Genomic DNA, 26,667 nt, shown 5'->3' on the forward strand with positions numbered 1-26,667 from the left:
TTTATGTGAAAAATTCAAAAAACCAAGTTTTTGGTTTTTTATTTTTATCTTTAACAAAAATATTTTTTTTTTAACGAAATTTGGTGAAAACTTACCTTTCTATGTCCCAAATACACTGTAATTTATTTGATTAAAAATATTTATTTGTTCACCTTATTTTGAATTAATATCGAAAAAACACCCTAATTTTCAATCGAAAATTCTGACGTCAAAATTTCAGCTTTTTTCAAAAAGTTGGTGTGCTTTCAGTTCGTTGAAATCTCTACTTTCCTATGGTAAAAAAATATATAAATATTACCATAGTAAATCTTCTCAGAAAACGCAAAAAATCGTATGCAGTAACGCCCAGACCTGTCATCCCCTTCCTTACTTCTCTATGAAATACGAAAATTTTAGCCCATCTAAAGGCAAAATTTTTTTTTTAGGTCACTCAGGTATATATAAGTTATCTTAAAATAGTAATAAATAGGCATCTGATTATAATTTAAAGAAGATTCATAGAGAAGTAAGGAAGGGGATGACAGGTCTGGGCGTTACTGCATACGATTTTTTGCGTTTTCTGAGAAGATTTACTATTCTAATATATATATTTTTTTTTACCATAGGAAAGTAGAGATTTCAACGAACTGAAAGCACACCAACTTTTTGAAAAAAGCTGAAATTTTGACGTCAGAATTTTCGATTGAAAATTAGGGTGTTTTTTCGATATTAATTCAAAATAAGGTGAACAAATAAATATTTTTAATCAAATAAATTACAGTGTATTTGGGACATAGAAAGGTAAGTTTTCACCAAATTTCGTTAAAAAAAAAATATTTTTGTTAAAGATAAAAATAAAAAACAAAAAACTTGGTTTTTTGAATTTTTCACATAAAGTTTGAGGTTATGTGAAAAATGTGTTAATACAAAAGGTTTAGATCTTTTTATTACCTCCAACTTTGCCATTTAACTTTCTTCGATAGGACTTGTAGTTTTGCCGGAAATCGAGATAAACCGTTTTTTACCCTTAAAACTCCCCCCCCTACCCCTTCCCGACTTCAGATCGACCGTAATTTATTTTTCCTTTCATTTTGATCATATTCCCCTGCTTTTCTAATGGGTTTCATCCTACTGTAATTTTTTTCACTTTTTATTTATTTTAAAGGCTATCTGCACTGGTCTATTAACATAATATACGAACGAGATACGCGTCGTCAATTCCATTTTTAGTCTATTAGACTCATTCTAATATGTATCTTTAATGCCCTTTTGAATTGATGAAACACGCTAATATTTGATTAAACAATAATTGCACATCCTCATACACAATAGACTTCTTTAAATAATTTGTGAGCCGTTTCGGCAAGATATACAGTAATTTAAAGTAGTTTAAAATGAAAATAATGAATTACTAATGTCTAATATGAAAGTCTTTTTAACAGACATCAAAATGACACTTCGTCTGGAAAATTTTCATACAAATTTAGTTGTTAAGGCATCTTGACTAAACCCCTAGGTTTATAATTTTTTGTGATAAATTTTTCGGTTAAGTTTTTAGTCAGTTTTTGTTTGTTTTTTAGTAACTTTTTGGTGACATAAAGACAAAAAATCATTCTTTAATAGAGCCTATTTAAATAATTATAACAAAATTCTGTTAGTATAAAGTATTTGTATATTTAATTTTTGATCACAGTAAATGTTTACTTTAGAATTATGTCGTTTAACGTAAAATAAGCAAAAATAAGTACATATTTATAAAAAATATATAGAATTCCACTTAGCCTAAGTGAAATTCTATATATTTTTTCAAGAAAAGAGCGTACCAATTCTGGAAGATAAAATCGTAATTTAGGACGTCGCTTTAATTGTTTTCGACTATCTGTATTCTTCAATTAAAGCTGTTCAGAAAATTCTAGAAGCGAATTGGTACACTTTTTATTATTTGCGATTTTGGTTGGATCCGCCTGCGACAGTAGAAAAGGCCGGAATCCACTTGTGAGCCCTCTGTCCTTGAGTGTCCATGGGCAGCGGTATCACTTAACTTCAGATGAGTCTCCTGCTAATTTTAATTTTTTTTGTTCTATAAAAAAAGAAGTAAAATAACTTTCGGCTTGTATAGGTAATGTAGGTTCTTCAATAAATTATTTCGGAAAACTCAAACGATCTTTTCCTGTTGGCCATCGTTACAGTACGATAAGGTTGTACAGGCTTTAAGAAGATTATTTGCTAATCTCACTAATGCCCTGCTAATGCCATCTTTACTTACCGACATGGCTTGATTTGTAGTAGCCTTTGTGAATTTAATCTCGCAAAAACTCTGGATGCTTTTAAGGGAATTATATTTTTCCTTGAGGATATACTTCTTGTGTATCTGTTATCTTAAAATAAATGGACGGAGAAGCAAGAAAATGGTTTTGTTGAGAGAGGCTATAGTAGTTATCTTTTATGTAATTGTTGTACATTCTGTTGTATATTTTGTGCTTTACACAATATTTTACACATCCATGGGACGGAACAAACAAACACATTCAGAAACACACACACATAAGATATTGGACGAAAGATTTCATCAAGCATCAGCAACGTATCAATAAAACTTCTGAATGATTTTTTTGGCGTCAAATTTCAGTGCTTGTAAATAAATTCAATGTTTTGGCTTAGTATATATACTTGTACTTGGGTATGTATATATACCTAACTATATATACTAAGACTACTATAATAGACACAGAAGCAACCACTCACAGACGTAATTCACATAAATGGGTGATTAGTTGTGTAATTTCCACATCAAAACATAACAATTATTTTGTAAGATTTATAATTATGGCAACTTTTTCTTTCACATTTCGTTAGTGATTTAATATGTAAATTTATTAAAAAAGAAAACTTTTAGTCAAAAGATACATTGTGTAACAGCCTTTCTGAATTTGTCGCAAAGTTTTGAACTTGGTTGTATATAACATTTCGAGACAAAGTTTTGGAACCCCAATACATTATTCGCAAAGTAATATGGTCGCCTTAATTTTTTTGCTGAATGAATAGTGGGAAGCAACATAGTAATAAATAATGAAAAGGTCAAACACAGACCACTATCTTAATAGATAAATGAATGGCTGGCGCTTTCAGTTACCACGTTCATTGGTTCAAATAGCGTAGCGCTATATTAAAAAAAGTGTGTGCGTACAAGTAAACATGTCAGAAGTGAAACTTCTTTGTAAATTAATTATTACTAAGGTAAAAGCCCCAATCGATGATCATGTACCAGTATACGATCACTCCATGTATTTGTATATAATACACTGTTTACTCACTGTATACGTGCTAATGATAATATAAATAAATAAAAAATCTGCGCTTACTGCACAATACGTGATGCGACAGAATTGCCATCTAAAGTTCTAATATGTAACTACTAAATTAATACATCAACTAATAGTGTTTATTTTTTCTCAATCTTTCTCACTTTAGCTCTCTCCCACCTCTCGCTCCATGGCACTGTGCGTGATGCGACGTTCGCTCTATCTCACTCTCTCTCTCGATCTTTCTCGCTTGGTTTCTCCCTACTCTTGCTCCATGGCTACTTGCTTCATGCTACGTTCGCCCTTTCTCACTCTCTCTCAATTGGTCTCAATTTTAGCGTTTTAGAGGCTCTCTCTCTCTTTTCTTGCTCCATGGCTACTTGCTTCATGCTACGTTCGCCCTTTCTCACTCTCTCTCAATTGGTCTCAATTTTAGCGTTTTAGAGGCTCTCTCTCTCTTTTCTTCGACAAAACGCTGCACATATTCGTGACGGTAATATTATTATTATTGCGTTTCATCCGTAAAAATTTTACCCTCATGCGCCTAAAGAAGTTTCACTTTAAAAACCTAAGGTAAACCGAACTGCGTTTTTACTCATGAATTTTGCCGAGTGTAACCCCATCCTTGGTGTCACAAAGGGTTTTAATCGGCTTTAAAATGCTTTTGCCTCCGCATACTTGGGAATAGCACTTAGATGCTCACAGTACCTAGACGGAAAACTTGGCAGTTTAAAGTTTATAGTACTCGAGTTGCGGAATGGGATTTAGAGTAAACTGCTTTGCTTTTATTCCTTTCATGCGACACGTTTCGTGAATGCTTTTAAAGAAATTCGAAATTGGCAAAATGTTTAACAGAAATTTTATTTTTAAACGGGTTCTATGAGAATCTTTTAATCCGGCTATTTGGAACGCGAGCTGAGAGGTACTTAAGACAGTTTTCTTTTTGGTACATTTTAAGTCTAAAATCAAACGTAAACCGTAATATTATGTTGGACTGACTTCTCGCACGTTCTATTTTTTTTTTATAGAACAGGGGGCAACGGGCAGGAGGCTCACCTGATGTTAAGTGATACCGCCGCCCATGGACACTCTCAATGCCAGAGGGTTCGCGAGTGCGTTGCCGGCCTTTTAAGAATTGGTACTCTCTTTTCTAGAAGGACTAAGTCGAATTGGTTCGGAAATACTTCAGTGGGCAGCTGGTTCCACAAAGTGGTGGGCAAAGGGGTCGTCACGTCCCGACGCCGCAAATTGGATCGTGGGAAGAATTTTCATGAACAAATCAATACATATCAATTGTTTTATCTAAAATTACTAACCAGACTTAGAAATCCTGTATCGAAGTCCTCGCCCGCCCTTCGGATGGCACCTATACGTCGCGAACTCCCCATAGTTATTATTCACGCGACTGTAGTCGGCTAGGTGTCGGTTTCCATCCAGATGGTTTGGCAATGACCTATTCCAGGCCATAACATCGCCGACAACCGAGCCGCATACTGAGGATTCTGTTTGACTTTTCGTCTCGCCATTACACAGATCACCGCTGGATCGTGCGCGGCGACCCTTCAGACCCTTGGCAGAGTGCTGGCTGATATTGGAGCCCATTGCGAGGGTGGACCTCACAAGGGCTCCGCGGCCCGCATTGCGCCACTCATCCGATGACGCACGCTGATAGCGATCTTCTTTATCTGAAAATAAATGTCAGTTTATATATTAGCGTGAGACTTGAACAGTGATCTTGAGCTTTTTTATTTTGTTAAATATATAGTTTAAGTGAATATGTAAAAGAATTTATACGAAGTTGTTAATGAACTCTTGCTGATATAAGCAATGCAGATCAGAAACATTAAAATATATAATGACCTACGAAAACGGTTTCTGAATCACACCAAGATTTTTTTATTAAAACGATGATACGCGCGCAGCCTATGCACCACAGATAAAAGATAATATGATTTTACGTCAACTAAAAATAGACTATAATAAAACTATTCCAACACGCTTAGAAGCCATAATATGATAAATCGGTTTACGTTTAATGATGACGTTGATCACTGATGTCCGATATTCTCAGAAAACTGATAAGCGCTTAATGATGTATTCTTTGAGAAACAGCCTCCGTTCTAGTACATTCTCGATTACCTTGAATAATAGCGATTAGGAACAATGGACTCACTGTATTCAGTGCGAATTTCATTCCTACAATGTTCGTAATCTAGGCTATGAATAATATTTTTACGTTAGGTATGAGACTTGAATAACAGTTTCGTGGTAATGTTTTGAAGTATATATAAATTAATAAAGCTATTATTAATAATTGAATAAAGTACTTGTGTCCCGGTTTTACCTACGCGAAAATCAATATTGTCGTAATTTAAAATGAACATTATTACAAAATAAATTCTTTAGAATTCAGTGTAATAGTATAATGGGGAAAGAATTACCATATTACAAATACCACACAGTCCACTGAACATATTAATCGATATGATTACTAAATAGATTTTGCTAATCTGTGTATTATGGTAAAAAGTAGCACATGTACGTAGTTAGTACCTATGTGGTATTTTCCCCTGCGAACCTTACCTTACGAAATATTATCTATGACAAATTAGATTAAGATTTAGAATTTTTTATTATTTCATAATTTAATATTTATAAATTAATAGCCTTAAATTCATTGAAAAGCGATGAATTGACATTTTATGGATATCTGTCATTATTTTCACAATAGATTTGAAACTCAAAATGTTATATTCACATTTTATTATATTTAAATTGTTTGCTTTTCTCTTATCTTTTTTACATTTGTATCATAACTAAATGATGTACGAGTATGCTCAATAAAAATATAAATATACCTCCTCTTTATAAATTGAAGTGTAAAGTCTTCCAAGTAACAATCTTACAATGAAACAAATGCCATCTTAACTTATGAACTTAAGCCAAGAATACTTTTTATCTACAAGACACTTTAAAACTCCTACAATTTATGATGGTAATTTATATTAGAGTATAATGTTTTCTGGCTTTAAGTATCGTCTTATTCTTCTTAGCAGATGTAAATGTATTATATAGTAGGGGATTTAAGGAATATAATGATAAAAACCAATTATCCAATAGACCATTTTTTTTTCGGATTACACGCACACTCCACTGGCTCTGTGAGCAATTATCGGCAGGAGGATCTGCTACAGCTGAAAGCCAGTGATTAGCTGAAAGTGGCATAGGACCGGAAGCGCTGGATGTTTCTCGTTTCGGAGGCCAAGACACATTGTGGGGTTTTTTAATTGAATTTGCGTGTCTGTAAATTTGGTACAAATAGGCCGATGTTTTATGCCTTTAAAATAAATTTTCACGTACTTTTTAAAATTCTCATTAATTTAATAAAATCTTTTTATTTAAAGTAATTATAATTAAATTGGCAAGAATTGGTAACATATTTAGGGGCTTTAATGGTAATAAAATTTATATATTAATCCAAAGGGTTCAAAGTAAGCATAAATAGAATAAAACTCACTTATACTAATTTAGGGAATGGAGCTTGTAAATAATTATTCTAAATTTATGTTTAGTATAGGTAGAATTCATAAAACACCTTCTTACCTTGACTTATATTCGTTGAGGAATCTCAACTTCAAGTCTAAAAGAATAAGAATAATTCAATCAAGATTGCTCCGGTATACCTTAACATGATATACTTTACAAATTTTTTTACTTGAGCGATGATGCAAGATGTTTCCCTCCAATTTCTTAATTCTTAAAACTCTCAGGAAGTTAATAAAAAAAACATGACAATTGTCAGTTATTCAAAAATAGAATATATATAAAATAAAAAGGAAACCACAGATAATGTAAACGATTAAAAGTATATTCAAAAATGGAATTCTCTGAGTCGAATGGAGGCCAAAGATGCCGCGGGAAATTCCGTGTTACATTTCGTTATGCAAACTATGCGATTCGAATAGTTCTAAGCAATAGCGGTTTTTGACAACATAATGAACGTTGCGTGGGCGTTCTTATTCGCGAAACGGTTTTTGCAGGGAAACGTAGAAACGTTATCAAAATGCATTCAGTCACGACAGTGTGTGACTTTAATACATTTATCATTAGGGCAGTCGTATTAGTTCCGGTCTAAAGGGAATAGAAGTTTCTAAAGAGAAATTTATTTTAATGTTTTATTTGAATAAAACCTAAGGGATATAGACTCATATTTATTGTTTTATTAACGGTGATCATCACGATTGGTATACCTATGGTAGTACAAGGAGTGAGGTAAACAATATGATTATTAGTTCCAGAAAGGGTTTGGTAAAATGTAAAAAAAGAACAGAGTACCTAACTGAAAAATTGTGAATTTTAACGGTAGATATTTTTTGGGACAGTATTCAATATTACGTTCTCATCGTAGTATATGGTGCGCATGAAGTATGACTGTCACGCCTTGTATTTGCTGTATATTATTATTAATCTGTTTTTGTTTTTTTCAGTGCATAATCTGTGGTTTTGTACTTATCTGTAGCTACGTAAGAATTAAACGCATAGGATTAAGGATTAATTTTTGAATTGTTGTTTACTAATGTTAGATTGGATCAATTCATAGAAACTATAATCTTGCTTCAAAAGATTTCTCGTATCGTAAAAGTGCTATTCATTGTGATGTTACAGGTGAGAGGCGATTTTCACATGCTATGGAAATCTGTGATATTGGAAAGTTGACATTCAAATCTCTTCTGTATGTACACGGAGATTATACAAGTACTATAGGACAAAGTGAATTAAATAAAGTCTAAAAACGAACTATATTAACTAAAGTACTCTCGTCTCTTTTTGTCAAATATTATTTGCGCGGTTATGAAGAGACATGAGTACCGTACCTAATCGGTGTAATTATACTGATTTATTTCAATGAATAATATCTACTGAGCCTCTGTGGTATAGTTAGTGTTTGTCAACCTTTACTTAATGTGTGTTTGTGTGACACACATACATACTTAAAAACCTTAAATACTTTTTGACTGTCCTTATCACTCTCACATTACTTTGCACATAAAAAGCAAGACAAAACATTCCTTTTTGAATGGGGCCTTATGAAAGAAAGCTTACTCACTCGACACTTTTAATGAAAACTTTTGTTTCCTTTCCACCATATAATAATATAACCTACAAATAATGAGAAATATTAATATAAATTATTTTATGCACGGCTAAAATAGGCGGCCTTCATTAGTCATAAAGCACACAGAAAAATATTAGTTTGTGTATGATGCTGATATGAGTGTTGTGTAAGTGTCAAAAATATCAAAAACATTCGATTTGACATACGGAAATAATACTTGGCGCTCTATTGTATTCAAGAAAACTCATCTAATGGTAGGGGAGCCCACGATGCTAAATGGGGATTTACTCGAGCGTCGTAGAGACCTATTGGGATGCAAAGCTTAGATAAAAAGAAGAAAAAAATGTTATATGATAAATTCCTTTTCATCGGTGGGGGAAGCGGCTATAGATAGTTAAATATGTAAAAAAAAACTGTTGCATGGACATCCTCGAGCGCGTCAGATTTTGATAGCATCTATGCCCTACGTATTTTTATAATGTACGTATGTTAATCTGATCGTTTGCATGATGCGGGTGGTTGTATTTAAGGGTTGAAAATGAAAAAAAAAAAAAAAATCGAGCGCGTCAGATTTTCTAAGGGAGTGTTAAGTGCACCAAAAAAAAGCTCTCATTCACTAATCTGACAATTTCGATGGGACGCAAACCCACAGCCATTTTCTTAATTTGCAAAAAAAAATCGCAATTTTGAAATACTCAAGCGCGTCAGATTAAGATATATGTTGTTCATCTTTATGTTCTAAACGTACTGTCTCATAATCTGACGATTATCTAGAGGGATTCGCCTGATCTGACAAAAAAAATTTAGAAAAACGGTTCACCTGCAACTTCCCGCTAATTCCATTCCTGGGCGCTTAAAATTGATATTTTGAGCTCGCTGAGTTCAAAGAAATAACATTTCGATGCATTTGAGCTCTCCCAGCTCGAAAGTCTGATAGAAGTTTCATAGAACACTATTTTGGAATTTTCAAACCGCAATTACTTTTGAATGGATCAAGCAATTTTCACGCGGTGGGCGGCATTCGACGCAGTTTTATCATCCTCATAAGTAATTTTGCAATTTTAATTGATCGAACCACAAATTTCGGAGTAATCCCGAAAAAACACTTTTTCGGGTTTCTTTCGTTCACGATATCTCTCGAACGAATCAACCACTTTTGACCAGCTTGGTGGTGATCGACGTGGTTTTTCAAGATCAAAGGCGGATAAGTTTTTGAAGTTGATCGATAAAGAAACCACTTTAAAAAAATATATTTCTTATTTTTTTAAGATTTTTCAAAATTTCTCAAAATGTATCGGTCCGAATCGGTTCAAATTCACAGGAAATGTAATTTTGAGGGAAATATTTAGAACGCCGTTTAGTAGATTCCGATCGGTTTAAGGAAATGTAGGCATCACGCAGCTGCACGCATTTAACTTTATCGACGAATTTTTGTTGCTTGCGGCTTGCGGAAATCGTCAGATTATATATTTTTCATTATTCTTGAATTATTTCCTTCAAAATAAAAAAAAAATTAGCTACGCTCGAGAATGTCGAGATGACGTTTTTTTTTTACAACTTTGTTGCCCTCCCCTTTTTTTCCGTCACTCTCAAATTGTCAGATTAGTGGAATATACACTTTTTAGGATGTAATTAACTCACCCTACCTTAATCTGACGCGCTCGGGAATTTCTGATGGTCAATTTTTTTTTACTAATCTGATCCTGTCTCCTTAACAGGCGGCCTTATATATGGGCCTCATATTTTGTGGAGGTACTTAACCGGGTACAAGGTATCCCCCTATATATTAATCTGCCGCGCTTTAGTAAATCCCGAAATCCCCTCTTGGGCTCCCCTACTATAAAGTAAAAATAATAAAATCAAGAAAGTGAATACAGCTATTAAAACTATATCTCCTCTTTATGAATATGGAAAAAATGCAAATAGAAATGACAGTCGACGGAGATGCAAAGCAAAAGTTTTAAGCTTTGTAAAGTTTCGACTTAATACTGACAACTTCTAGTAACGATTATAGAGCTTTCAGTTTCGATATTGCTTTAGTTTAATGAATATTATAAATTATAATAATACATTACAAATAATCATTGTCATTTATGAACGTATTATAGGCGTTAACGACCGATTGAATGACTTTATTAGTCTAATATAACGTGGTACAATAAACCAGAGACAATATTCTTTAAAAAAAAAGGCTTATAGTAGGTGGTTTTGGTCAAGTTATTGTTGCTCTTATCGGCCTCTTTTTAACCAATTTCAGTTTAGAGCAAATTATTTGTTAGTATTAAATCCTTATTTTTGTGTAAATAATGTAATATGAAATTTATATATGTTAATAAATGCTAACAAAACACTGATTTATTAGAAAGTATTAGATTTCGCTTTCATTAACATTCGACCATTCACTAACATATTCGATCCGAGTATATGGAAAATCTGATAAGTTTTTTTTTAAATTTAAATATAAAAGCCTGTTCTTAATGTTTAACATAATCTATAAAAGAGCATACACTTAAATCCATAATCTTCATCGCTCAGTAAAGTATTAATAAAGTCTAGCGAAGGGAGACTGTATTTATAGCAACGGAATGCACCCACCTTCCCGCAGGCAATAATATTATCACTGTCAAGTTCATTATTCACTGTCGATAAAGATTAAACATTTATTGAAGTTATACTTCTTTTGGCGCGATAGGGAAAATTTGTGAGAGTAAATTTTTACGATGCGCGCGCACACCGTCACATAAAACCGACACCCTGAAGTTAGCTATAATCAACATTTTCGTTTTTTCTATTGTTAGTGTCGTTTTTTCTACAAACGTAGAATAAAATTTTTGAAAAGATTTTTATCTTGTAACGCCAAAGAACTTCTATCGCGTGAACATAAGTTTTTTTTAGTAATATACCTTTAAAGTGCCTTTACCGGCTTCGCAAATATTTTGGGAATCAATGTAGCCTATGTTACTTAGGAATAATGTAGCAATCGGAAAGTTTTTTTCATAGAAAAGGGGCAAATGGGCCTTGTGCATACAGTAATACCGCCGTCCATGAACAATCTCAATGCCAGAGCGCTCGCGAGCGCGTTGCCGGCCATTTAAAAATTGGTACGCTCTTTTCCCTAAGGACCCTAAGTCAAATTGGTTCGGAAATACTTCAGTGGGTTCTACAGTGGTGGTGCGCGGCAAAAAGAGCCTTAAAAATACTCAGTTGTGGAACGACGGACGTTGAGGTGACAAGTGAAGGAATTTTTAAAATCGGTTTAGTTTTGAGTTTATTCGTTACAAATATATAAGATATCCTATCTCAAAATAAGTTTCATAGAAAAATATTCGTTGGACTAAGCGGTCATGTATAAAATTGTCACATCGATTGATCCCTCCCACTTCTTCATCACAGTTTCGCAGAGCTATCTCCAAATATATTTATGATTTAGCAAAAAAGTATTTTTATTTTTCACGCTTTGTTAAGTATTCTGTTAGTAATAGCTTTTAAGTATATTTAGCATGCTGTGTTTTTCTCAAGGTGTGCAATTAGTTTATATTGTTTTTTGTTTGTTTCTAGATGTAAGACTATTGTAATGCCCCTTCAACAAAAACTGATATTCTATTTAATACTTTTTAGTGTATTTAAGAGGTCAGAAAATTATATATTTAAAGTGTTAACGAGGTTATGAATACGAAAGGGATTTTTTACGTTGGTATTGATCATAATCCTAAATTATTGAGATTTCTAGCGAATTACGCACCGAATTAAGCACCGATTTTCAAAATTGAAGTAATAGGATTTTATACCCTGTATATAAGTTTCTTATTTACGTTGGCGGCTGATAGACTAATTGATTATAATGATAACACTGATAAAATATTTCCGTATACCACGCCTATATTTATTAGGAAAGTAGATAATAAAACGATTAGTTTTAAGTGGTAATATTTTTCATATCGTATCACTGATAATTTCTTTATGATAAAGTATATTCCTAAATTTAAACTCTTCGTCCTCGCCAATTTTATTCAATGAATTTACACATAAACATTAAGGCCCAGCACACATGGTGAAACGCAACTGCAACGAAACCCTTTTGAAATTATAGGTTTGAAACCAGTTTCAATCGTTTTCCACACATGCCGCAACCTAAATATGATGAAATTAGTCACAATCATTCCGATTTTGAGACCAGACAGACGTCTCCAAAATGTCTAGTTCAAGTGATGAAGAAGTTCTGGTTCTGTATTTGTATCTTCGACAAAGAAGGAGGCGTAAAAGGAGAACTACATATGTGGATACATCCCTACATCGAGAAGAATATCAACTGTCGTATGTTTGTGGCTGCCAAAGAATTACAAGAATTAGTGTGGTATTATCAAGCAAGGATACTTTTCCACTTCTAACACAAATGTAATGTTTTTTTGTTCGTCGTCAGCCATTTTGTTCAAAAGAAGCCAAATCCGATGTATGAAACGCAACGCGAGTTTCCTGCACGACGGTTTCAATGCGACTGATTTTAAACGCGTTTCAAACCGGTTTCAAACTGGTCGCGTCATGTGTGGTCTCTTAAAGGAATCTATGGCAGAAACTTAGATGCAACTCAAAAGTAACTAGAAGTTGCAGTTTCGTTGCAATTGCGTTTCACCGTGTGTGCTGGGCCTAAAAAAATTATTGAAGCGCCACTGGATTATTATTAGTATAAAGGAAAAAACTTGACAAACAAAACATTTATGCAGAAGTATGGAAACATAAATAAGTATTTCTAAGTTGTCTGCACAGTTGTCACTCGAACTTAAGGTATGGGGAAGATTCGGAGGCCGTAAACGCGAACATGGACTTCCGCGGGTAAAAATGTATGTTTTTGACATACGGCTGTCAACGTGCCAAGGCTACTTGAACCGACTGGAATTGCAAGAGAGGATGGCAAGAGACCGGACGGTATGGGATGCAACCTGTTCAGACACACCTTCCCATCTACATGGAACCAACAAGAGAGCTGGTGCGGCTTGTGATGCGGCTGAAAAAGCTTAAGCCTGCAAATACAGGGTCTAGGCTCCGAATATGATATTCATATGATATAAGTGTCGAGACCCTTGGTCCGTGGGGTCTTAGCGCTATAAGGCTTTTTAAGTTAATAAAAACGGTTAGTCGACACCACAGGAGACCGAAGAGCTGGCAGCTACCTCGGACAAAGAATTAGTCGAGCAAAGTGGGAATCTTGCCTAAAGGGACTCTTTTAATAATATATTTTAGTTTTTATAATTTAAGGTAAGTTATTGTTTTTTGTTATATAATATTTTTAATAATCTTCGTAATATCTCTTCAAAATGTGTTATTACGAAACGAACTAGTTCAAAGCACCTGTCGATACTTCGCATCATCGCTAGAAGCTGTTCAGACAATTGTCAAAAGAACGGGGGAAAACTTCATATGTGGCAAAAGTGGTACAAATAATTTTAGTAGTTTGGATTAATTATTTTAAATGCGAATAATAAATACTGCAAGTCAACTGTAAAACGTTATACAACGACTCCTATTGTTTTTGTGACCTTTATTAATGGTTGATTGAATTATGAAGGACTTTATTATAAAGATGACACAGATTTTATTATATTATTGTTTTTGTCTCTGAATGACTTCACGTTTAAGCAACTTATAAGGACCTTTAGGACCTCACAGAGGTCAATCGAAGTTGCTCAAGGTTAGGTAAAAGACAGATGAATGAATTTTTAAATATAACGGATAAAAACTAGTTTTTGCATTGTTTATCAATTGTTTTTACGTTAATTTTTTTCCTCAGTTGTGTTCAGCGAGTCCCTCTCATTACAAAGTGAGTAATAAATACGCGGTAATTGGCATTTAAAATGTTTTATTACTAGCAATACATTTCCACACTTTTCGTCTTTTACGGTATTATGATTAATATATTCTATTGCAAACAACATATTTGTTCAAGGCCTAACTAACAAATGTTACTATTAAGTATACGAAACACGTAATGTAGAAAGCTCAATATTTACTTAAAACTTTATAAGCTCGTGCCAGGCCTGGCTTGGCACGAAATGGAAACATGCATAAGACTACACAACTATTATTCCGAACAAGCTTTTCAGCTCGCAAACCAAAAATGATTCGTGATTTAAGTTCTTTAAATATATACTATATTAAGGTGACTTGAAATATGTAAAAGTAATGTATATAATTAAGCCCCAACTCTAAAGGAAAGATCCTTCAAGAAAAGGGTACCAATTCTTAAAAGGCCGGCAACACACTCGCGAACCATCTGTCATTGAGAGTGTCCATGAGCGGCGGTATCACTTATCAGATGAGCCTCCTGCCCGTTTGACCCCCTGTTCTATAAAAAAAAATTGCCATGTCTATGTGCACTGCAGCTATACGAACGGATCGATGATGCGGTTCGTAAGGAAGTTGACAAGATGGTACTTAGTTGGGATTTGTGAAATATATTCAAAGGTTTCAAGATTATCTTTTACTTTGTTTTAAAATAAATATTTGATGTAGTATCGGGAACATCCATGTACCTGCCAATCGATGGAGCTACAGTATTTCATGATCAGTATGTTATATATCTAATCCTTCCGTAATAATAACACAAATTCTCCTATCTGTGACTCCACAAGGACTAAGGGTGAGATCTATAGTGCGCACTTAGACTTTGCTCTGACTTAACTATCGAGCTAAGACACAGTCGGTATTTATAGAGCAAACTGCGAATCTCTCCGAGTGTTGGCTTAGCTTAATCCCAAGTCCACGAAATCGACGACTTACCAAAAACTTTGACTATAAGCCTAACAAAAATAATGGCCTAAAATTTGCTTTACCATCATATCTTTTACTGGACTTTTTATTTTTGTCGGTTTTTAATGAACGGTGTTGCCATTTTGTATCGGAGTTCCATAGACTTTGGGAAAAATAGAATTTGAATTCAAAGAAATTATAAATGATCTTGATAAATACCTATGAAATGCATGAATTAAAATAATTACACATTATTATGGTATTTATTGTTGTTTATTTATATTATTTATGTAATTGTTCAAACCCCATTTTTGAGAAATCTTAAAAATAACTGGTGTGATTTTGTATGTCACCTGGCAGCCCTGGCATATTATAGTGACACTGTGACAACGAAATTCAAACTATAACCTAACCGATGTCTCTCGCTTCACATCTGTTATTTTCGTTTCCCTGAATCTTCTACCATTTATTACCTGACTACCCTAAAAAATTTGAGATAGGAGTGGAACATATGAAATTAAAAAATCTGTTAGAAATAGAATTTCTTCAACAAAAATATAAATTAGTATTAGAAATATGCATTACACTTAAAAAAAGAATCAGAAAATAAATGATTAAAATGAAACAAGTTTTGTTTTGATATTCTTTATTACCAAACAAATTACCTAGTTAAATTGTGCAATCACAGATTGCCGGAATGCTAGACCTGTAGGAGATCTTTCATTGTTTCTGTGTTACTCAACTTCTGCTGTCAGCAAGATCACCATCATCATAAGCATCCCCTCTCTGTATACCTATATTATGCAATACAGCACAAGCTATAATTATATATAACTAGTATTTGTCAATTTTGACTGTAGTCCTAGCTGTAAACATGGAAATTTCCTTTTTCACACTCCGAAAAACCTTTAAAAAATATGCCTAGTTCTTATTTGAGAATAATTATAAATATTGTCAGCTCTTGTCATTGGATTTAAAAGTGTTGTTAACATGAAGTTAAGTGCTGGATAACCGCTGTCACCTACTAAAACAGGCATTTTCCAAATATCCTGCTGTCGTGTGAACTGCCAGGCCACCTAGTCACTATAGCAAATATCATATCATACCATATCAGGCCCTATTATTGCTTGCACATTTAAAGAAAAATATCCTTTTTTATTTCTGTATGCTTCAGAGTGAGCGATACCTTTGGGTCTATTAATTTTTATATGGGTGCAGTCAATAGCTCCGATTATACTGTTTAGGCCATGGTGAGTATTAGATCTTCCTAATTCTTCAAACTTCGTTTTGGCTGTGTTCATATTTCTTGGAAAATTTACAAATCTAGGAAGTAATTTACTCAACTCTGCAGAGACTTTATTTATAATTAATCGCATTGGCTTATGCTGTTCAGATCACCACACACCATCTGTAATGTCAATAAATTATTATTAGTCACATATATGTTATGTTTCTGAAATACAGAAGACAAGTCTTCAACATATTATGTATTTAAAATCATTTGAGAAGAGGTATAATATATCAAATTGAAAAACCATACATATTTATGAACACAATATTACCTGAAAACATCCAGTTGCATTTTTATGCCTTAATGCAATAAGTATTTGCAATTGCGGTAGGTTTGGCGATCCTCTGTTGTTATAAAGTTGCAAGTTTGTAATGATCAGCGTCAGGATCACATTTAATACCGTGTGTTTCAAAATACGGTTCCTTCGTTTGAATTCATTCTCACCGTACAGGATGGAAGGATTTTGGTTGGAAACAGAAACAGAAAAGAGAAAAAGTGGTTTAAAATTTTCAATTGTTGATAGTTTATACAAGTGCTCTGTTGCTGTTGTCAAAACATTGCGATCCGTTCTACGTAATAAAATTATTGTCATCTTTAAATAATTAATACATTTTCTAAAGGTTACTCGTAAATTTCTAGTTATTGCAATAATAAAATAAATGAATACATAAATAACAATAAATTGAAGATATATGTGTACCGTTTTAGATGTTTAAATATTTGTTATTGTTTACTTTTTTAAAGGATAATAAACAAAGTATTGCATGAAATGAAACATAAATTTGTATTTTGACATTTTCTGTCTTAGCTTGGGCTTAGCTTAATCTAACCGTTAAAATGTCTATAAATACGAAATCATAGTTTAACCTTAGTGTACACTAAGCAAAGTTTTTCGTAAGGTAAGTCTGAGCAAAGTCCAAGTGCGCACTATAGATCTCACCCTAAGAATCGATCCTATGCAAAACTAAGAAATGCCTTTATTGCTTAATTTAAATGATGTATTCTTATTTCTTACGTATCACACCTTTAAAACATCCAGTTTTTTGTACACATAATGGATAAACATTAATACCGCATAATATTTAGCATCGAGCACATCTGCTTATAAAAAAACAGTTGGTTAATTGCGTACATTAGCATCGCATAGTTAACACGCCAATTTTAAATGCAAAACCTGTTACTTCGGAACAGTTTAAAAAAGAACGTGACATTGACCCGTTAAGGTCCCGGCTATGATAGGTCCCTAGAGGCAGTGTGAAGCCAGAATGCATAATGAGGCGTTCTCCGAACCACGCTCACTTTCACAGAGACCCCTAATTCATCAAGCTAACCGGGAGTGCAATTTTAAACTAAGATAAATTGCGCAAAGCAATTTTAACTATTCTCATAATGTTTTCCGCCTTTCAGGTAGGGTTTAATGAGAATTTTTACTTTAATCGGCTGAGTGGTGGCCATTGAGTATGATTTTCATTTAATTAATGTCATAATTTTGTAAGTGTACAAATGAATGCTAATTCGTAGTTCGTAATATTTATTTTTTCCACTTTGGTTTACGAGCAAAAACTTAGTTATGTTTGTGGGATTGAGTTGCTTAATACTGGGTTTTACTATGTAATCTCTCATGCGAATAAGTCTATATGTAACGATAAAGGTTCCTAATAATACATCAACACAGCTTTCGAAACAAAATAGGTCAAAGGAAAATTGTATTAGACACGTATATATTCAGATATGTCTCTATGGAAATACCGTGATTCATAATAATAACGTACTTTCCAATGTATAAATACGTCTATAAACGGATTTTAATTGAATATTTCAAGTTCAAGTAGAATTAAGACATAATTACGCGCCTACAATGGTCCCTTCATAAAAAGCAAAACAACTAGTCGCGAATACTTTAAATAGGTCAACTATGGAATACATGTATGTACATCGATTACTGTTAAACAGCGGAAGTATCTCATTCCGCAGAGTGGGTTTCTACTTAGTCTAGTATTCATACAAAGTCTACACTTAACCAAACTTTTTGGGACAACAATGTATCACATAAGCCACTAAATTCCAATGTGTTCCATTTGTTTCTTATAATTTTACGCAAAAACCGTGGGTTCTATTCAAAACTATTAATTTAAGTAAGTACTCAATCTAAACTCAGGCATTTCGAGTATAAAAAGTCAAATAATTTTATAATTTCTTTGCCTAAATAAGATTAATAAATGAATGCGCCTAATGTCATCTACATTAAAAAAGAAAATTTTATTTTTATGTAATAGGAGGCAAACGTAGTTAATAATTACAAATAAAGTGTTAAGATATGATAAATTTTGTTTACACTTAAGTAAAATTACATATTAGATTTTAGTGCTATAATTATACGTAATTCAGCCTATCTTGATTGATATCAGTTAACTTGCAGTGTGTAAATTAAAATTCACGATAAGATTTGAATAATTGCACTCCTGATAATGTAAACTGTATTGTTTAGTTGAAAGACAAATATCTAATAATATATTTTACAAATATATTGCCATGAACCGGACATCTTATTTGTTTTTCTAATAAAAACAAGATTGAGCCTGCTATAAACCTAATAGCGCTATAAGATTTTTCACATAAATAAACATTTGTATGATATGTGCAATTACTAATTACGATATATTCTAGCGACTTTATTTGTGAACTCGAATAGAAAAAAAAGGTTTTAGCCATACGTACAAATCATACCCATATTCACATTAAATTAACTACAACACCTACCTTAGAGAACAAAGTGCGGCTGGAATTCCTTTTATGCGAACCGAAGCAAATTCAAAAGCAAACAAACTATCACAAACGCACTCCACAACTTTGTACACAACCCGATCGAAAACACTTACTTTCCCGTGTTACAGTTAGAGGAAAGTGGATGGGGTCAAAAATTCAATCGGTTTATCCGAGTTTAGTCCACGTGAGCTTGGAATGCACCGGCACACGACAACCGGTCAGAGCGAACGCTGACAAACACAACCAGTCAACCAGCTGTGAGCTGGCATCGCAGGCTCGCGCTCGCGACCCTCTAGCGGCCAAACTCAAAACTAACTTAGCAGTGGCTCGTAAAGACTAAGAACGCAACGTGGTTTGTAAAAGAAAATACAGAATTTATTTAAATGAATTATTTAATGTTTTCGCACAATATACATACAACATTTTTACTATATACAAATTGACCTGATTTAAATGTATAATAAATGGGTCTTTTAATTAAATTTATTTCGTAGGATACCTTTGAAATTAATTTTTGACTTAATTTGATTTATTCAAAAACATATACTTGTAATGGTTAATTACTAATCTAATTATCCGAGACATTCTGAGGTACCTTAATTTTTTTTTACATTAATTAAATCTGAGTTATATTAGTATTTCAGTTACACTCTTTCTCATAACCAGCGTTCGAGCCGTCATGGCGACGCGGCGTTAGGGAGGAGGATATTGACTTGTCTTTACTGCGCATGTTTAACTAACAAGTGACTGTTTTTAGGCTCAAACACTGAAGAAAATTATAGCCACTCCATTGTTTATACACTGATCGTGTCCAATTAATGTTCTGCAGTCAGAATGTGTGTCACACCGCATTGCCGTAAGTTGGGCCGATTCGACCATTCGTCCTTGACCTTACATTGAAATTAATTCGACTTTTCCACGCTGGCGCTGATGCTCGGAAGTTCGGACTATAAATAACCATCACCCCTTTCTGCGAACTGTATCGCTTTTACCGTAGGTATTATATTAAACGATGAGAATTAAAGTTTTTTCGGTGAACTTATTTTTATTGTTATAAGTTAAAATTTTAATACAATTATAAAACTACAAAGGGTTCGTACTTCGATGTTGTTGTATTTTAATTTCTGTACCTATTTCGTTTATTTATCGAAAAAGAAACAATTCTTACTTATTCCTATTATTATATTTTCATTAACTTCCTACTTACTTTGTGGTTTGGGCCTCAATTTTAAATTGGACTAGGTTGGACTTAAGTTTTAAGTAACCTCCAAACTTAGGTAACTTTTATTTGTGTAAAAAACAAATATGTTTATTAAATTTATTTTCTTTTATTTCTGGGAAGTAAATACTCGATACTCTATTGTTTACAAATGTACACTACTCTTTGGTGGTACGCTAGTTTTCTACTAGAGGGCGTTATAATCAAATCAGCCTGATTAAATAATTTCAAGTTATAATCCTAGATAGTTCAAGAAATAGCGTACAGGTGACGCTTATAAACGTTTTTACTCAAACGGACAAAATTAATAATAAAGAACAATTTCCTTTACCCAAGTTCAAAAACCTTAGATATTATCTCTATTTTATCAAAAATAATTAATTATGATTAATAGCAATTGTCTTTGATTCTGTGTTACACATTAAATTTCTACTCAACGTGGAAATTACTATTTTATTTCTAGTACAATTCTTTTCCACTAGATGGAGTAAAAACAGATTTACTTATCAACAAACGTTAACTAATTGTATATTCTACAGATGGCGTCCTAATAAATCATTGGAAAGGCGCGAAAAACTTTCTGTACTTCTACTAGATATGATATTATATGTATCAAGAAAACTTTTAGTTCAATTTTTTCTTAAATTTAAATATATTTATTTATATTCAGTCTTAAGCGAATACGAGTAAATGTATTAAAAAAAATGTGTTATAGTTCCAGATATCATCCCCACCACGTTGATGGCTGAAAGATATCCACGGTTGTCTTGGTATACCTTGGTAGGTACGACCTTCAATTATTTAAAAAGGGAGCATACTGTTTCCTCAAAAGCACTCTCTAAAATGGACCATGGGTCTGCGTTTTGTAGCTGCGTATGCGCTCCTTTATAAAAAAACACACGTATTGTAACATCCTTCTTCGATTTTTAGTCGTACAAAAACATTATGCCCGTCATCTTCAAGATTTACACATTGAGGTAATGCTGCCAGCATTAGGGGTAACATAATTAAAAAGAAACCGAACCTGTGATTAAGATTTTAATAATTTATTATAGTATTTTAGTTCTGTTGTTAATGTACCGTAATTATTAAGTACAAATAAGGTTACTTCACTTGTAAGATGGTTATTCTCAAAATTAATGCACTTATTTACATAAGCCATAATTATGATTTTTGTACCTACGTATGCTTTGCTTAGATATGACGCAACTAGTTCGACTAATTCATAATGCAACTAGTTCAACAGCTGAACCAATGTCAACTATGAATCAAGGGATAAGGGATAATTATTAACGCTGCCACAGGGCCTAACAAATATAAAAATATTTGTTCAGGGTTCGAGTTCCATAGTTTATTGTAAACGAAGTTCCGGTATACAAGATTAATAAGGACCCACTCCGATTCATACATTTATTTGTTATTCAATTCAATTCAAAAGTCATTTATTCATCTAGGTACAATTTTACATATCAATTTACATCATCTCACTAACTTATAGAGGCATTAGTGTGGGACGTTATCGTCTATGTATTATTAAACTGTGTAATATCGTTTTTTTATTAGGGTTTCCTTGATGTAAAGTTTAAACTTATGTACAGATACCGGCAAACATCTTGAACAAATGTGCAGAGGCGATTTTTAGGTATCACTTGGGGCGGCGGGCGGCTGGAGAGTTACGTGTCGATGGCGTGATTGGTAAATCAGTTGACGTTTGTGTCCCGCGATGCGCAAACGTTCCCGTTTAATGCTCAAGAAGTTTGTAGGTATCTGTAGCGGAAGATTGGTTACATGATCTGGAATTTTGTTATATATCTGTATACATTTCCCCATAAATGAGTGAGCACTTTTATGAAGAAAGAAAGCTGGAAAAGTTAAAATTGTGACTGTCACTACGCTTTAGAATATTTCTGTTTTTATCAACGTACATAATATTTTCATACACATATTTAGAGGCAACTGTTAAAATACTGATTTCTTTAAATAATTCTCTTACATATATTATGCGAGATATAGTAAGTTAAAATATAATGTAAGATACTGTAAATAAAGTATAATTAATGATACTTTAAATTAGCTTCAAAAATCTAATGCTTTTAGAAATCCGATTAAGTCGATGTGTTTCTTACTAAACTTTACCGTGTTTTATGGATATTTTCATGCGTTGCCCTTCAACTAGATAAGCATTAAATGTAAGATATTATATAACGTAAAGAAATTCTACTATTGTATGTTTATAATCTAAGTTATATCCCGTAACACCAAGAGTTCACCCAATGCAACCAATTAAAACTTTGTAATACTTACCAAGGAGCTTAGTACCGACACTACGTCGTTTTTCCCTCAACTTATTCTTCACTATCCTACGCCTCAAGCGATTTAGTATCACATCCGCTTCGTCTACACTTTCCGAGGATGAACTTCGGCTAATCTGCATTGTACTCACTGAATGCCGTCTTTTCTTCCCAGATATACTTGTACTTTCTTCGTACATTCCGATCTCGGATATACCGCGCCGATAGATTTTTAAACGGTTTTTCATCACGGAATCAGCCGCTACGTCCGTTGGAATATTAATGTAATCATTGTCTGTGATATCCGATTTAAAGGATCTCTCGCAGTTTAAATTAGGAACAGCCTTGGTGGTGTTACGTGAATTTTGTGGAGAGTCGTTAATTGGGGGACGAAATAAAATGAACCCGGTATTGGACGCCCTGCGTGCGGTTATGCTTTTAAGGTAAGTATTTAGAAAGGAAACCTTATTGGGCGGAGGTTTATAAATAATTCCAGATTGGGAACGCTGTACGGCGTCTGTATCTCTTAAACGATATTTTGGTACCGGATCCGTAAATGATTGAGATCCGTGGAGACCGGCTATGTTATTTTCCTTATCTTTATTTACATTATTTTCGTATATTTCCTCAGATATTTCATTCTGTATGCAACGTTCTGGTGTGTGATTTTTTGCGCAAATCAAATCATCGTTTGTTTCGTTATCTGAACTTTTATAACTACTTACATCATAATCTGACATAAACGGCGTAGTGTCAAGAATTGAGTTTAAACTATTTACGCTACGGTTTTCTTTCTGTTTATTTGGAATGTTTTGAGAACCTATATGTCCTACAACTAAATTCTTATCACAATTTTCTCTTTCATTACTAATAAAACCTGACCCTTTGTATATTCGCGTGTAAATTCTATCGCCCGAAATAGTATATTGTTTTCGTATAGGATGTGTATAAACTGTTCGCTTAGATTCTTTTTCTCTTAATGATTGACTACTTTTTAAACTAGTTTCATCATAACATACGCTCTTTACTGATATGTTTTCATCATTTGTTTCCACAAGTAAATTCCCTTCGCTGTCGAACAGCTGAATAGTGGGAAACTTAATCCCGGGGGATAGATTTCGCGTCCGCAATTCCCATTTTCTGTGGGTCGGCTTTCGTAATTGAATACGTATTACATTGTCATTTACTACAGGGCCATCACTATCACTCGATTCCTCTTTATTCGACATTTCGCAGTCTTTATCCCGCTTGAACTCATCTGCGTAAACACTGCACTAAAAATATGAAACATGCCAATTTTGTTATACAACTCTAATTTGTTTGTTTACTGCCGTAATAATATTTGGCATTTTGCCAAAAACACGTTTCTGTGGCATTCACTTTAAAATAGCACCAATGTCAGTTTTGTTTTTCAACACACAGCACATATAGGAACCTAACTAGCACTTAGAAGTGGTCACTGGTCTGAGACTGAAATTATCCGAGTAACTGCACGAGGTGGTGTTGAAAACGATTACGTAATCTATGCACACGGTTGCACTGTTTGATGAGATCTCGTGGTTTATGAAAATTGCGATCGCGGAGGGTGGTCGATAAACAAGTGATTAAAAGTCTCGTCATATCGGGTGTGCGGTCACCGTTTCGTTTTATTTCAACGCGTATTTCGTAAACGCGTAGGTTTTTGATCGTTCGCGACTCCGCACATTTGTGAACTGAGACCGATCTACTAAATAGACCCGTGGCACTATTAATAGTGAAACGCGTCGACAGTATGGCTAGTTCCCCTTGAACCTAGCACGCGTAACAAACGTAATCTCAGTGCAACTGCTTACTGACACACATTTCGATGTGACCACAAGGCATGACCATAAAATGCTCTTGCTTAAATGGACTTTGCTCTTTAGAATCGACGTTAGATTTACGTTCATTAAATTTAATTAAAAGGTCATACTAACCTTTAAATTTAATATTAGAATTATCGTTTATCTAATATACCACAGTGATTTACAAATAAATTGTTAATTCATTTGTTATCCCAAATATGTGTATCTATATATTGCCAAAACACATGATATCCATGAGGCCAAGCTGCGGGCGGATGCTAGGTTTATAATTTAATAGTAATATATTTATATAATATTTCGAGCCATTTCGAAAATTGGAACCGAATTCCCCTTTATAAGTCAAGTCAAATTTATTTCAATTAGGCCTATTAAAAAGGCACTTTTGAAAGTCAAAATTACAAGTTAAAAATATTTAAAAAATTACGCTAGTTGCCACTTCCAAAAGTTTTATATGGAGAAAGAAAGAAACTCCATACTCTTTTAAAATAGTTTTTACACTATTTTGTAAACATTGATTCGATGATTATAAAATTAAATACTATTTATTTAGGAGTGCAACTATAGGTGTAAAATCTATCTAACTATGCATTTGTGTACTTTTGTCCTGTCCCTTCTTTACGGCAAGACCTTCCAGACCCGATCTTACAATCCACGGTTGCCTCGTTAATCCTACTCTTGAGCTGCTTCTCATTATATTCGTATTCTAATCCTCTTTTATCCCTCACTGCTCACGTATCTCACTATTGCTTATCCTATCGAGTTACGAATACACCACACATATTTCTTAACGCTATCATTTCAACTGCATTTATTATTTCTCTGCCATATCCAATATTATCTACCATTACCGTACGTTAAGGTAAGGACAAACATCCCTCCCTATGTACAGCCATCTCATTTGAGATGTCTTGGCTACGTTCTGTTAGTTTAAATGACTAAAACTTAAACACATATGTCCATAAAGTGGAAGGCTGCAGTTGGTACGTGGAACAAAGAATAAGGTCAATGTTCTGGATTTGCAAGATTGTTGCTTGATTTATTTGGCAGTTTTATATAAAAAGGAGCTGGCCTAGTGGCTTCAGCGTGCGACTTTAATCTCTGAGGTCGTAGGTTCGACCCCCGGCTGTGCACCAATGGACTTTCTTTCTATGTGCGCATTTGACAGTGAAGAAAAACATTGTGAGGTAACCGACATGTCTTAGACACAAAAAGTCGACGGCGTGTGTCAGGCACTGGAGGCTGATCACCTACTTGCCTATAAGATTTAAAAATGATCATGAAACAGATTCAGAAATCTGAGGCCCAGACCTCAAGAGGTTGTCACTGATTTATTTATTTATTTTATATAAACTTGAATTGAAATAAGATTATAACCTTATACTTTATAATTGAATGTAATTTGTTTTGAAACCCTTTAGTGATTTTTATGTAAACTTATTAATTGTATATAATAAGTATTATGTTTGTGCATACCGTCCGCACCTATTATCGAGGATACACAGTGGTTACAGATTGTATAACTTGTTTCTTTCATTTATCCTGTTTTTTTATGTGTGGCCTTGTCGCCGCGGCTATTGAACAAATATCATAAAAATAAAATCCAACATTTACATTTTCTTATACCAAAAATAGAAAATATAATCAATCAATTATATTCGCATATTAAGTTCCGACGAATAGTAACCATTCCCACCCTCTTTACAAATAAATAGTCTGTACAAAATATCAATGAAAATGTCCTGAAAATCATTAATAAGCTTTCACGTCATATATTCTTCTTTATATATCAGTAAATAACTCAACTTTTAATATATAGTTTCATTAAAAATTTACCAACATTATACATAATTATTACTCCACGGCTTCAAAGTCACCCCTATGAAAATACCTTACCCAAAAGCCCTCGTGAGGGGGTTGGAATTCACAAACAATTTCTTTTCTCGTTTACGGCACAGCCGTTTTTTAATTTCCTCCCACCTGTGACGAGAGGGCAAATGAGAGGAGCGCTTTACGGCCTCCATCCATCAATTTAAACGTTGTTTATGGACGAATAAAGGCGGTACTGTAAAATTTCAGCCACTTTTGCGCGGCTGATAAATTGAATTGTATTTGCAT

The 26,667-nt window shown here is 33.6% G+C and overlaps 1 protein-coding gene and 1 long non-coding RNA gene across 5 annotated transcripts in view; both read right to left on the bottom strand.

Annotated features, from left to right (window-relative positions):
* The window catches only part of LOC125055023, an 88,702-nt gene extending 64,269 nt beyond the window's left edge, over positions 1-24,433 (bottom strand). For 2 of the 4 annotated variants that reach the window (XM_047657217.1, XM_047657216.1), the window contains exons 1-2: positions 22,722-24,433; positions 4,598-4,966 (exon numbers count right to left, since the gene is read on the bottom strand). In XM_047657217.1, the coding sequence (XP_047513173.1) occupies positions 4,598-4,966; positions 22,722-23,937 (1,585 nt within the window). In that variant the 5' untranslated portion in view covers positions 23,938-24,433. Of the gene's footprint in view, positions 1-4,597; positions 4,967-19,192; positions 19,490-22,721 lie in introns of those variants that run through there. The other 2 variants (XM_047657218.1, XM_047657219.1) reach the window with 2 other exon arrangements.
* LOC125055025 lies at positions 15,771-17,119 on the bottom strand. Its single transcript, XR_007117812.1, has 2 exons — positions 16,704-17,119; positions 15,771-16,549 (listed from the first exon to the last, which is right to left on the bottom strand). It is a non-coding gene; the product is annotated as an uncharacterized LOC125055025 (long non-coding RNA).
* Positions 24,434-26,667: the final 2,234 nt, after the last annotated feature.

This window comes from Pieris napi, chromosome 13 (genome assembly GCF_905475465.1).
Source record: "Pieris napi chromosome 13, ilPieNapi1.2, whole genome shotgun sequence".
NCBI lineage: Eukaryota > Metazoa > Arthropoda > Insecta > Lepidoptera > Pieridae > Pieris > Pieris napi.